General features: G+C 43.5%; 1 protein-coding gene across 2 annotated transcripts in view; it reads right to left on the bottom strand.

The window, feature by feature from the left end:
* Positions 1 to 14,644, bottom strand: part of RNF128 (ring finger protein 128) — a 59,011-nt gene that overhangs the window by 9,379 nt on the left and 34,988 nt on the right. For both annotated transcript variants that reach the window (XM_048514930.1, XM_048514929.1), the window contains exon 2: positions 3,584 to 3,831. In XM_048514930.1, coding sequence (XP_048370887.1) covers positions 3,584 to 3,831 — 248 coding nt within the window. The remainder of the gene's footprint in view (positions 1 to 3,583; positions 3,832 to 14,644) is intronic.

The raw sequence follows: 14,644 nt of genomic DNA, 5'->3' as shown, positions 1-14,644 counted from the left end.
CCTTCTTGTCTGAATGACACACTCAAGAGGGAACTGTAATTACTATGATGGAAAAAAATAAGATGACTGGAAAGGAAATACTAAAAAAAATGCAAAGTAAGTGGAAAGATATTTCTCCTTTCAGCCTTTTCTAACAACGTTAGGCTTGCAAAACAGACTATGCCATGCAGAATTAGCAGTAGTATCTAGTATGAGCACAGAGATACAGTGGGCTGGATTAAATCATCCTTTAGGAAACCAAAAGAAACCTAATCCCCTCCCCCCCTCCAATGAAGAGCCACAAGTTGGAAGAAGGCTTCAAATGATTCTCAGTGGAGAGGTAGGACAGGGCTGGTGACTCCAGCAACATTCCAAATCAGAACCACTTCAGCCTTCTCATTCCCCTTCATGCCTGTTCAACTGCACTGGAGTCCAGAAACTTCTCTGAGATCAACATCTGATCCACTACACAGCAGTTGCACCGGCCTTCTTGACCTGCCTTGTCCAATGTATGCAAATAGTTCTAGATCAGCATGAATGCTCTACTTAGGTTCCATTCTTCATATCTTTCAAAAATGAAACTATACATTAAATGATGTGTGGATGTGTGTAACTCATAAGAGTTACCAGTCCACAATTTTTTACTGGGTCACCCGCATCCTTGGCACATGGATGGCCAAAAAGAAGACTCCTTTGAAAAGTTCCCGTGTCTACTCATCTAGAGGCAATAACCATGGTTGAACAGGAAAGCATAAAATCAACCTCCAGAATGGAACACATTTTCACAGAAAGTTCTTTTCTCTGCACAGGACAGATTGGTCAAGCATTGTAAACATTTATTAGGAATGAGTGGCACACTGAAAACCGCTTGTTTACTGTATCCACATAGCTTATTGGACTTTACATGGATGATAATAATGCCAGTGAGACTTCACTAATTAGCAATCTCCAGCACAAACTTTCAAGTCATTGACTTTCACAGTATGTAAACATCACTTAACTGTTTTACAGTTAACAAGATCCAGATTTTTTTCTACAGTGATGCCTGAAGAGAAGCTCCATTATTCTGCATACATACAAATAGCATGATTAGTCTCCATAAGGCCAACACAGTCAACGTCAATGTTGATGAAACCATCAGTTGTTCTTTCTACATTTGGCCCTCTCTACATTACTAGGAGGCAAAAGGAAGCCTCTATGAAGTGAGGTTTTAATGAATACTTGTTTGTGGTTTGTATGCAAGAAGGGTCCATTTTGAAAAGATTTGACACTTAGATGCCTGTTAAGCAGTCTGAAAATAACACCCCCAGGGAATGGTACAATGGTGAACTACACCTATACCTGACAACCCATCTCAGAGAGGTTTCCCCCTGTCTGATATCTCCACGTACATATCACCTGGGAGACCTCTGAATTTACAATCCAGTTTAAGCTTGGCACACAGCTCCCACAAGGGCTGGGTATAAAGTCCACTTGATACTACAGGCATGGTTCAACAGTCTTGACCTATTTGGAGAGAATATCTGCATATCGCGACCCCCTCCACCCTGTCTTATTAAAGATAATTTCCATCCTTCCTACAGGATCCCTAAAATAAGGAAACCACTGTCAGTTTTCCATTATGAGCCTTGAAACGTTTGGCCTCTTGTACTGGGAATGCATGAAAACCAAAGAGCCTTCAGTGGGCTTTGAATCTGCCAAGATGGGCTTCCAGCCTTGCTAAGCTTGTGGGCACTTTGCAGATTTTGAGATCAAGGAGTCTGCGCCACAAGGGCTGTAATCAACCACAGAGGTTCCAAGGAGGTTCCAAGCCAAGCATCCTCCTATTACGGAGGCTGATGTTGCTAAATGGGACGCTCCTCACAGAAACAAAAGTTAGCTCTTCCCTGCATGCAAAGGCCAGCTGAGTTCTTCTAAAGCACCTCCTGCTCCAGTGAGGAGGAGAAAATCCGGGACTGACTCTTTCCATTAGAAAAAAAGGAAAAGAACACCAATAAACACAGTAAGAGGGAATCATGGGCCCCACACCTAGCCTCATTGAGATAGAAGCTGTACTTTTATTCTGCTTTCTAAGTCATTTCTTTCCTTTCTCCAATTCTTCTCATTTGGCTCCCTATGCTCAGAATTTTTTAAACTTGGATTCTAGACCTGAGAGCCTGATAAACTAACCTCCTCACAGCTGGCTGCTCAGCTTACACTAGCTACCATATATACTTGCGTATAAGCCGAGTTTTTCAGCCCTGTTTTAAGGCTGAAAAATGCCCCCTCAGCTTATACATGAATCACCGCTTATCAGCCAGCTCTTCAGGCCTCTGCCGAGGCTGGAGGCGTGGCCGGGGAGGACCTCCCTGCAGCTGCACAAGCCGCTTGTTGCTGCCCTCCTCGGAGGGTGAAGTGGTTTGAGGAAGCCCAGCCAGCCAGCAGGCAGAGGTAACTCTTTATTTAGGCAGTGACATCAGGGGGAGTCACTGCCCAAATAGGGAGCTCCCTCTGCCTCCTGGCTGGCTGGCTGGGCTTATCATAGCCAATCACTGGCAGGAGCCCTTGGCAGGAGGGCTTATCATAACCCTTGGCTTATACGCAAGTCAATAAGTTTTCGCAGGTTTTGGTAGTAAAATTGGGTGCCTCGGCTTATACACAAGTACATACGGTACTTAATATACAGAAAAGGATGAGCTGAACATAACAAAATTGCCAGGTTCTCACACCTAGATAAAGGGACTTGGTCACTTATCTCCCAGCTGATGAGACTTAGAACTGTTCTAGGACAATCAACAGGGTCCACAAAGGATAAACCTCCAGATGACAGCAGTTCTACCACAGAAGAGCTGAATGGACAAGGGCTTCATGCACAAAGCTATTCTAACCTCACTGGCACATGCACACCCCCAGCAGATCCTGAACTCCTAGACCAGGGGTGCCAACTCTGGTGCTTCAGATATTCATGGACTACAATTCCCACCAGCCAACTGGCCATGCCAGCAGGGGCTGATGGGAATTGTAGTCTATGAACAACTGAAGTGCCAGAGTTGGACACCTCTGTCCTAGACAATATCAGGATTGAGTAAGGGGCTACCAACCAGAAAGACAGGTTCAGCGACAGAGATACTCACCAAGGAGTTTGCTCCTGTGCTTTTGTTTAGTCTTGGCTTTTGAGGCTGGCAGTTCCCATTGGCTATGATAAGCCCTCCTGCCAGTGATTTTAAGAAGGCTAATCGAGAGTCAGTCAGTTGTGCAAGAGTAAGTTTTCAGAACTGATGGAACCGAAGCCAACTTTGCCTGTGTCTGAGTCAACTTTTGTCCTACTCTGGAGCAGGCAGAATGGAAGTCTTTTGACCTGTGGCAGCTTTTTCCCACAAAGGGGCAGCTTTGAGATGGGACATCCTGTCATTACATGCCTTAGGCATAAATTGTTTCCAGGGGAACATATTGGGGAATCTAGCAGAAAATCTGTGTAAAAGATCAATGTTTGCTATTTTGCCATACTCTTAGAAGTTCTAGTTAGTGAATTTGTCAATTGTGAAGCATTCGAAGAAGGCATACAGCAAAAGCTACTACATAGTACACAAAGAAAGCAAGAATGCACAAGAAAAGCCAAACTCACCTGTCTCCTGTTCTGAGCCCTTGCAAGTCTAAGCCTTCGGGCAGAATAAAATATGAAGTATCCCACTGTGGCTGCTGTTACAATGAAGAAGGACACAGAAACAAAGAAAATGGAATAGCTGTTCATCCACGATCCATGCTTTTTCCCCACTTCAATAATCATGGTCACTTGATAGCCATCGCTCATCTTACGAAGGATTTCTCTGCCTTTAAAGTTGCTGATCATAATAGCAACGGTGTCATCCGTGCCTATAAAAGAAAATCGTCTGAGTATTAGCTTCACACGACGAAAGGTGACCAATAACTTGTGAAAGGCAATTTCACGTTCTGGAATCCAGAGGTAGGCACAACACAGCAATAATGGCACAAACTATTTTATTCAGCACAACAACTTTTACACTCCATCCCAAAAGCAGAGATGTGATTACAATAGGACAGACTCAGACCATGGCTGAAAGATGGGAGACAGCAGGATTTTACAGAGAGGTTCCCTCAAGCACATTGATAATTATTTATAATAAAAATATGGAGTGTGGCAGCTCAGAGAATTCTGAGTGTACACTCACCGAGTCCATACCCTCCCCATGTCCACTGTTTTCATGCTCCACTAGGATCCTGCTCACAAGCACATCTTTTTGGATGAGACATATTATTTTAATCTTTTTCAATGATATTCCCATGTGTATAAGCACTGAGCCTAGCCAAGTGTATAAGAACATAAGAACTAGCCTGCTGAATCAGACCAGAGTCCATCTAGTCCAGCATTCTGCTACTTGCAGTGGCCCATCAGATGCCTTTGGGAGCTCACATGCAGGATGTGAAAGCAATGGCCTTCTGCTGCTGCTGAGCACCTGGTCTGCTAAGGCATTTGCAATCTCAGATCATGGAGGATCAAGACTGGTAGCCATAGATTGACTTCTCCTCCATAAATCTGTCCAAGCCCCTTTTAAAGCTATCCAGGTTAGTGGCCATCACCACCTCCTGTGGCAGCATATTCCAAACACCAATCACACGTTGCGTGAAGAAGTGTTTCCTTTTATTAGTCCTAATTCTTCCCCCCAGCATTTTCAATGAATGCCCCCTGGTTCTAGTATTGTGAGAAAGAGAGAAAAATTTCTCTCTGTCAACATTTTCTACCCCATGCATAATTTTATAGACTTCAATCATATCCCCCCTCAGACGTCTCCTCTCCAAACAAAGAGTCCCAAACGCTGCAGCCTCTCCTCATAAGGAAGGTGCTCCAATCTCTCAATCATCCTTGTTGCCCTTCTCTGCACTTTTTCTATCTCTTCGATATCCTTTTATTTACTTGCATTTACCCCTTCCTTTTATTTACTGGCATACAAGGGTTTTTTTTTATTACAGTGCTTTCCCACCCTAAACATTGGGACCAAAATATTGCCTATCTTGCAATTTGCTGTTTCTCTTGCTTCATTTCAAAAGGTTTAAGCAAGCAGTGATTACTACTGAACTGAGTCACAATACTCATCAGCAAACAATGCAAGATTATACTGTAAATGTTATAGCAGCTGAAGGAGGATACTAATTACTCTAACCCCCTCCCTCCCCAAGCCTTAAACAGTTAATTTCCATAAAGCAGTTCCAGCAGCAAGCTGCTACTTTTCTTGTTTTATTATCTCAGGTCTTCCTTCTATAAAGTTGGCCACAACACTAACAGCATTTATTTAACTGTGAAGATACTTAAGCCAGAGTGGATCTTAGCTGCTTGATTTCAGAAGGAAATGCAAACCATTATTACCCATGCTTCAAGATGAACTGAGAAGTGAAAGCAGTCAAGCAGTGGCTCTAATCACTGAACAGAAAAACTCCATGCTTCAATTCCTCTTAGAACAGCAAAAAAATAACCACTGCTATGTTTACAGTCTCAAAGAAGATTTTATTAATGATGCTGTTCATACTGGGACAATGATTTCAAGTTCCAGCTGTTGATGTAAATCAGTCAGGCAGCCCAATGGGGGGCGCTGATTCACCTTAGGTTTGCCCCCTCCGCTGATCCAGGGGGCAAATGCACAGGAGAAGGGGGGAGATAATTAGGAGAGGGGACGCCCCTCAGCCCCACGCCACCAACAGCCCCACGCCACCAAATCCGGAAGTCCTGGTTGTGACAGAGTTTGTGGCCAGTAGCACCACAGCCCTGGCCCTGGACTTCTGCCACCAGTCCATTGGTCCCTGTGGAGGGCTTTCCAGGAGGAGGGAGGCTTTCTGCTGTTTTCTCCCTTCTTGTGATCCGGAAAGCCATCTGGAGGCATCGTGGCAGCAGTGCCACCCCCGGCTGCCTCCACTATCTGGATTACCCTGTTAAAATCCCAACTGTGTTCATGTGAACTTTTGATTATTTACTTATGGAGACACAGTCCTGAAACTGTTCAATTTCCTCTGCAAGTCAGGACAGCCATTCAACTTTTAAACAAGAGATGAGCTCCACAAAAAGGGCTTAGTTAGTCACATCCATTAACTCAGAATGTGGAGAAGTAGGTTAAGTCAACACCATGATTAAACAAGTATCCAGTGCAACGTTGCTTGCAACTATATTGCCCTGAAACTGCTCAGGCAAATCACTGATGAAGTCTTATCATTAGCAGCACAGTAAATTTTGGAGTAGGAGGTTGAAAGGTTTGGTTTATACTTAAATATAACTAGAAGGGAAGGATCCCAATCTAATCTTGCAAGCAATGGGGTACTTATCCACCCAGGTCACCTCTCCTGATTCAAGTCACCCAGCCCAAGTTGCATCCCACCCCCACAAGACACACATACACTCACCCCCCGCTCCAATGTTGGATGAGGTTTACACACATGGTCTGGGCCATTCCCATTATACTCACATCACTGCTGCCCAAATTATAGGTGGTTGCCAATGCTGCCACTCCTTGCAGGCAGCATGGACTAAGCCAGAAGAAGAGTTTGGATTTATACCCGACCTTTCTCTCCTGTAAGGGGACTCAAGGTGGCTTGCAAGGCCCCTTCCCTTCCTCTCCCTACAACAGACAACTTGTGAGGCACATGGTGGGGCTGAGAGATTTCCGAAGAACTGTGACTAGTCCAAAGTCACCCAGCAGGAATGTAGGAGTGCGGAAACACATCTGGTTCACCAGATAAGCCTCCACCACTTAGGTCAGAGGTGGCGAACCTTTGGCACTCCAGATGCTATGGACTACAATTCCCATCAGCCTCTGCCAGCATGGCCAATTGACCATGCTGGCAGGGGCTGATGGGAATTGTAGTCCATAACATCTGGAGTGCCAAAGGTTCGCCACCTCTGACCTAAGTGGAGGAGTGGTGAATCAAACCCGGTTCTCCAGATTAGAATCTACCTGCTCTTAAGCGCTACACCAGAAGCAGGAGGAGGGAAGAGAACAACCTGTTTAGAATGTAGGAGACCAGCCCTCCTACTCCAATGCCTGGCCAGCTGCTGCCACCACCCCAGCTAAGATGGAGAAGATGGTAACTGGCAGATAACCAGTATTACTGTTATCACACACACACACCCCACACACTAATTCTCATCAAATTAGCATGTATAGACCATCCTATACATTTCATACACATCCAGTCTCTGCCTTCCCCTAAGCTCCAACAAAAGCAATAACCCAACAGAAGCCTTGGGAACGAGGTGGGGAGGAACGTTAGTCATGAAAACGTTTGAGCCCGGAACTACTGCTGGTTAGCTACAATCCAGCCTGTCTTTTACTGTGTCCAAAGTTCTGTTCAATCTTGCAACGAAGCTTTCATATTATTACATGTATCCAGATAAATGTGAGGCTGTTTGATATTTACATGGAAGTTATCTGTTTGATTTTGCTGTAAAAAAGATACACAAATATACACAAATAAACTGGTAGCTCAGGAAACAAGGTGCTGTCCAGCAAGAACACTTAAGTACTGCAACTAAAAAAAGCTAAAAAAGAAATGCTCAATGGGAAACATAGGCCCTTGCATCCACTTCTGTGAATAAGCCTTCATAAGTCTGAGCAAACCACATTCTAGGGTTTTGCCTACATAAAGGCTAAACATATAGTCAAAGTAAAAACTATACAAAAATGAACCCAACTCCTCCAGGAATAACTGAGGCAGCAGCACCCAGCTATTATGTCCAATAACACTCCTCATCCCAAATCTAAATTTAGAACAGGATAAGGCAGAAAATAGAGCCACGGTGACTCACAGCATACAATAAGTAGAGGAGAGTTAGGAGTCCTCATATGAAACCAGCCCTACTCAACCCTATTTACCGGCAGAAATAGAGACCACTCTGGAGAAGTTTACTGCCAGAGTTACCATCGAAGCCCATTTAAGGTGCCTTCATGGGGACTCAATACCATCAATGACCCCCTGGAAAGGACTGATTTGTTATCCCAACTGTAATGTGATGATTTGCCTTTTTAAAGGCTACTCACCCTGCTGAATAATAGTAGGAATCTTAGTGAGGAACTAATATAGTATTGCCGCCGGAGAGAGGGAAAAGGCTAGACTGGAGAGAAGCATGCAACTGAGTGGAAATAATACGCAAAGTACTGCAACAACTTTATTGTGGTAAATAAAAACTGGCCATAGCCTTTTTCTTTATTGACAAGAGAGAACAGATAAGCGTTAGGCGCAGCATGGGGGTCTGATCTGAGAGCTGGGCAGCCAAGCAGGCTGTCCAAAAACCGCTTTCCTCAAACAAGCGTTAGGAGAATTTGGGTCAATAGTTAGAATAGATATTGCTAGTATACCCTATAGGCTTTTGTTGCATTTAGTATTTTCAATTGTTGTTAGGGTACATAGGATTGTATTAATGTATTAGTGGGTCTAGTACAGGGGTTGCTTCCTGCGGAGGTGGATTTACTGTGTCATCCTGGAAAGGCCAGAATGGGGCTGGGGATCCCAGGGGTAATGCGGTGGGAGCGGATACAGTGGTGGAGAAAGCCATATGAGAGAAGGAGGTAGAAAGGCAGTTGTGTTTGTCCTCCATCTGACCTTTATTCCATTCCAAAACACAAGTGTGGTAGGCCTAAAAAATTATATCCTTTTTCGACACTGGTGCTGTGCAATGCCAGGTCCATAAATAATAAGACCGCAACACTGTGGGATTACCTTGCGACACCAAACGTGGATCTGGCATGCATGACTGAAACTTGGGTTAGGGAGGGTGAAATAGTTGCCTCAAAAGAGCTAATCTAACCAGGTTTCCCCTTCAGAGAAAACCCCGTCTCAACAATCTCTGGCAATGATTGTGTAGGTCTGTTGGGGGATACCATAAAGAGTTAGCTATCCTGCTGGTGTACCGGTTTGCCTAGAGCACTGGCGATAGCTTGCTGAAACTGCTTGAGGTCAAAGAGTTCAGTATCCTGCTGGTGTACCGGCTTGCCTAGAGCACTGGTGATAGCTTGCTGGAACTGCTTGAGGTCATCGCAGATTGGGCCTTGAGATACCCTACGTTTATTGTTTTGGGGGATTTCAACATCTGTGCAGATTTGGCCTCATCATCACAAGCAGCGTACCTGGTGTCAACCATGACAGCACTAGGACTCTCCCTGATTAACATGGATATCACACACCAAGCAAGCCACATGCTGGATTTGATCTTTGAGATGGGGATGGATGTGGATATCTATGGACAGAGTGCCATGGTCAGACCACTTTTTTTCTGAAGGCCTGGGTGGACTGTCTAGGTGATGGGCTTATTTATGCTTGCCTGCAGAGACTCATGGATCCAACTGGTTTCCAGAATGCTCTGCAAGATCTGAAGCCTACTGATGACTCGCTCGATGAGCTGGTAGAGAACTGGAAGTTCAACGGTCTGAGGCCATCAAGACAATCACTCCTCAATGCCATCTTCATCCCTGCATCAACTTGACTCCTTGGTATTCTGAGGAGCTACAGCTGGTGAAAAGGGAACTAAGACAGCTAGAGTGAGTTTGGCAACAAACTGATGATAAAGCTACAAGAACATCTTATAGGACAGTGGTTATCAACCTTCCTAATGCTGCGACCCTTTAATACAGTTCCTCAGGTTGTGGTGACCCCCAACCCTAACATTTATCCATTTTACAGATGGAGAACACTGATGCAGAATCTTAGGCGACCCCTGTGAAAGGGTCATTCGACCCCCAAAGAGGTCCCGACCCCCAGGTTAAGAACCACTGTTATAGGATGTTTATGAAAGCCTATGGAGTGGCAGTTAAGGCTGCAAGTAAGAGATTCTTGGTATCCTCTATTGCATCCACAAGCTCAAGCTCAGCACTATTATTCAATGTGATTCAGTCTCTGACCATGGCACAGCGTCTGGAGGCCATGTCTGGAGGCCATGTCTGGATGGTTGAGAGTGAGTAGACTGAAGCTGAATCCAGCAAAGACAGAGACCCTGTGGCTGTGTCAATGGGATCCGGTGGGAGGTTTGAACTTATACAGTTTGGTGGTGTGGCAATACAACCTGCCTCAACTGTGAAAAGTCTAGGTGTGACTCGAGTCCTCCTTATCTATGGAGGTCCAGGTCTCACACATGGCAAGGGTGGCCTTTTTCCACCTCAGTCAGGCCAGGCAGTTGGCCCCACCACCTGTCCTGCTGAGACCAAGCTATAGTGATCCATGTGATGGTCACCTCCAGGCTAGGTAATTGTGACTCACTCTACACAGGCCTGCCCTTGAGACTAAGCCGGAAACTAAAACTTCCAAAATCAGATTCTATATAAACATCTCAGAAGAACAGACAACATATCAGTCAAGATGTATGGCAACAAGCAAGGGGGGGTTCAAAATAATCCCATTGACACAAAAAATGCTACGACTCCTTCGCTGGGTTGAGGACAACATACTGTCCATTCTTCAACACTGTTTTCTAGTTTCTTATCGTTAAAGTTGAGGGGTTTGGTATAAGATTATAGAGATAACTGCTATCAGAAGTATCCAAACTGGAGCAGGTGACTCCCAGACAGGAAACAGAACAAGAAAGTTTATTCTGCTTCCTTGATCCAAGGGCTGGGAATCACCCACTCAAGATTCCTCATGTCCTCCAAGGAGAAGAACCCTTCATGGTAAGTACCCAGTGGATCGTTTCCTGCTTTGTCACTTACTAACTTTAGTGAGGTGACATTTGTCTGTCAAACATCTTTCCCTTCAGGAGAAATATTATTACACAGCTGTTACATTTTTGCTCTTAAATAAGTCAACCACAACCACTTCCATATTTTCCTGCTGCAATATTGCCTCTATTCCAATACATTTCTTATAAGGATATGAAAGTTTTTCACTCTTCATTTGCAAATTTTTAGAATTTTTTTACTATTCTGTTGCAGATGACAAAGATTTCATGGTAAACACTTGTTAAACTCCTAAATTTCTCGAGGTTTAACTACTCTCTCCAAGCAGCAACAAGTCTAGTAAGAAGAATTAATTAAAGATATTTTGCTTTATAGACAATTTAAATAAAGTAATTAGACTGTGAAGAGTAGCCCATTATTCCCACTAAGGTGTTAGTTCATTTTCAGTTATTTGCAGGGAATGAAGGCATGACTAATGGAGATATAAACAATATACAAGGGGAGGACTGAGCAAGTCACCCAAATGTTCAATCCAGTAACACTAACCACCAATATTTAGACAACCTTTATTTTAAAGCTCCAAAGTTTGATTGATTGGCTTCATGCAGAGTGTGCAAAATATAAAGCAGCTAGTAAAGCCACTGAAAACAGTATCATCAAAATATTAAACACAAAAAAAGTTTCAAAAGCAACATGACAAGGACATTTCCGCAACACTTACTAGAACTTTTAAGCCCCAAGTAGCCAATATGAATTCATGTTTCCCTATCTCTCAAATATATATCGATTCAAATAATCATCTGATGTTCATTTTTGCTAAAGGTAGATAGATGTGTGAATAATATGATTAAGACTAGAGGTTAGAGCAAGGGAAAATATTCATACTATGTAGTTCATCAAGAGCAGTGGTTCCCAACCTGGGGTATGCATACTCCCAGGAGTACATGCCAGAGCTTTTGGGGGTACTAAAAAAAATTACATAATAGATTTGCTAATATGAGGGCACAGTTTTAGGGGAATTGGCTGCCAAGGGATGGGTGAGTCAAAGACAGTTGGGAACCATTGACCTAGAGCAGGGGTAGGGAACCTGCAGCTCTCCAGATGTTCAGGAACTACAATTCCCATCAGCCTCTGTCAGTATGGCCAATTGGCCATGCTGGTAGAGGCTGATGGGAATTGTAGTTCCTGAACATCTGGAGAGCCGCAGGTTCCCTACCCCTGACCTAGAGTAACAAGAACCTGTGAAATTGTAGCTTTGGGAAGGGGCTAAGAAGTCTCTGGGTGGTAACTAAGCATGGGCATATCTGAGTTGTATAGGGGAAGGGATAAATTTTAGAGAACGTCATGCATACATGAAGCTGAGGGAAGGGATACAACAGCCACATTAACTTCATCATCCTATGTTTGGAAGGAACAGTTTGCAGTGTAACAATTTAGTAAACAGTGCCATTTCACTAGCAGCAAGTTCTTCCAATGACAAAAACCTAATCAGAGTACTGAATTAGGTCATCAAGCACAGCTGAATAGTGGTGATAAGGAAGGGGGTAATCTATAGCAGTTAGTCAACCTTTCCTTACATACAACTTTTCCTTTACAAGTTCCAGTTCCCTGTAATCAAGCCTTCTAACTACCTTATCCATGACAACTCCAGCACTGGTTTGCACCTATTTATTGCAGTACAAAGTCCACCAAGTTCACTGCTAACTCACAGGTCACATCCAGCAAATACACCAATGAAACTGAAGGTCAAACCGAATGAGACACTGAACACTTGTGATCAAATCTCCAGTGCATTTTCTCTTGGTGAACAGCATCTGAGGAGAGCCCTCACTTGGATCAGGTTGATGACAGAGCATGGATGAAGGATTTTTTTTTACTAACCTCAAATGGCCATTCCCAAGAAGCTACCACTCCTGTGGGGGACACCAGGAACCATAAGGACTGCCTTAAGTTTTTCCAAGGGAGGAACAGCAATTCAAGGGGATCAATTAACTCTCCGCAAATGCGGCATGCCAGGGAGGGGAGTCAACATACCCTCCTGTGCCACAGCCCCAATACAAAACACAATAGATAGAACTACCAGCATTTTTGGATATTAAGCCAAACATTGCAATATTGAAAATACTGAACTCTTTAATGTATTCATCACACCACAGCACATTTTGTCAATGTTATTTATATCTATATATCAAGTGGGGGCCCCGTCTGCAGAAATCTAATCTGCAGATCATGGCCACACTTACCCAAAACACATTTTTTCCACAGACTTGCAGAAAAATCCAAAATGTTAAAATTACACTGCTGGGGGGGACGGGGAGTTGGTAACTTTCTCCCAAATTAAAGTGTTATCTCTGCAGACCACACACTTGCCATTGGAATGCTACAGTGGGACCTGGTGGCTGCAACACAGCCCTGGAGCCTGGCGGCAGCAGTGTAACTTGAGAACACCCCAAAAAGCGCTTCAGGCCCAGTGTCATCCACAGGCAGCTCCGCCATTGCAGACGGGCTTCAAGGTAGACGGTGGGGCCTGGAGTCATGCTGGACAGCAATGAGGAGATGTAAATTGCGTGGGCCCCTCACTTATTTAAACAAATCTTTAAAATGCCATTTATGAGTTACAGTATATGCTGCGAAGTGTCTTAAATAAAAAATCCAAAATGCACATTTTCAGTAAAAATAGCAATTTTACTCATTTTAAAAGAGCAAATATTTCATAACAAGCTTTTTAAAGTGCTCACCAACTTTCCAAATTTTTACATGGGGAAAATGGGGAAAAGTCCTAGGACTTTTTCATGCAACGCATCTTGAACATGAAAAACCTTGCTGTAAGAAGTATTTCACTCATTCTAAAACAGAAAATACTCCACAGGAGTTTTTATTCTAATGTTCTACCAAAGGCCCCAATTTTTCCACCAGGATTTTTTTTCTGAATTTTTTCAAGGCCTTCGCATCTCCAATCCAAAGTATCATTATGCCACCCCCGCCCCCCCAAACCACACACAGTTGAAGTGCCACTAGTGCAGTCCTTCCTTGGCTATCCACTTTTGTGAATTCACTGTTAGCATTTTAAATTGCTACACACACACTTAAACATTTCACATTATACAGATGACAAGTCCCTAGTAAACCAGCCGCCGAATAGGTTCTTGGTGTGTCTCAATACAGTGTTAAAGGTCAATCATACAAAATCAACATTCTGTTATTAACATTACACAAAATGTAGTCTGCTCTCTCCAACAACCTCCTACAAGTTAGGAGACATACCAGCAGTTTACTTCATCACCATACATTGAGAAATACAGAGTGAAAGTGCCTAGTTGTCATTACCGTGTTCACCCTGTATCAAGAACAAAGCACTTCAAACTGTACTAAGGACATGGATACCCAAAATTTTCTCCTTATAAAAATCCTATTTGGAAAGTTATGTTGGTGAGAAGAATTAACTTTCTCTCTGACATACTTTTTTTCCAAATGTAGATTATTATTTTTTAGGGAAGTACTCAAGCATGCAAACCCCTCCAGCAAGGCGGTAAAGATACAGGTATGCCATTCCAGGGAGAAGTCTGCATACAAAGCCAGTAAATACAAAGCTATTTACCAATAATCGCCAATTATTTAATTTCCAGGTGTGCTATACTTTTAACGGTGATGGACAAGTTTCTTTTGAAGAGAACAGTAGTGCAGGGAGGGCATGCAGGGATTAATTTATCACTTACACTGTATTACACAAAGGATGCTTGGTTTCACTCACATAGCTTTCCATTTAACTATGCATCTAAAAAGCAATGACTTGGACCATCTTTAGGAGAGCTGTTAAGAACATAAGAACATAAGAACAAGCCAGCTGGATCAGACCAGAGTCCATCTAGTCCAGCTCTCTGCTACTCGCAGTGGCCCACCAGGTGCCTTTGTTGAATAATAGGTATGTGCCAATCTGGTTATTTCTCTGTACACTTGCTGGTACTATTGCCTTATTGAATGAGAACAGCCATCATTCTCAGCAGTGGCGTAGTGGTTAA

The sequence above is a fragment of the Sphaerodactylus townsendi genome, linkage group LG13 (assembly GCF_021028975.2).
Source record: "Sphaerodactylus townsendi isolate TG3544 linkage group LG13, MPM_Stown_v2.3, whole genome shotgun sequence".
Taxonomy (NCBI): domain Eukaryota; kingdom Metazoa; phylum Chordata; class Lepidosauria; order Squamata; family Sphaerodactylidae; genus Sphaerodactylus; species Sphaerodactylus townsendi.
This window is presented reverse-complemented; position numbering and strand designations above follow the sequence as displayed.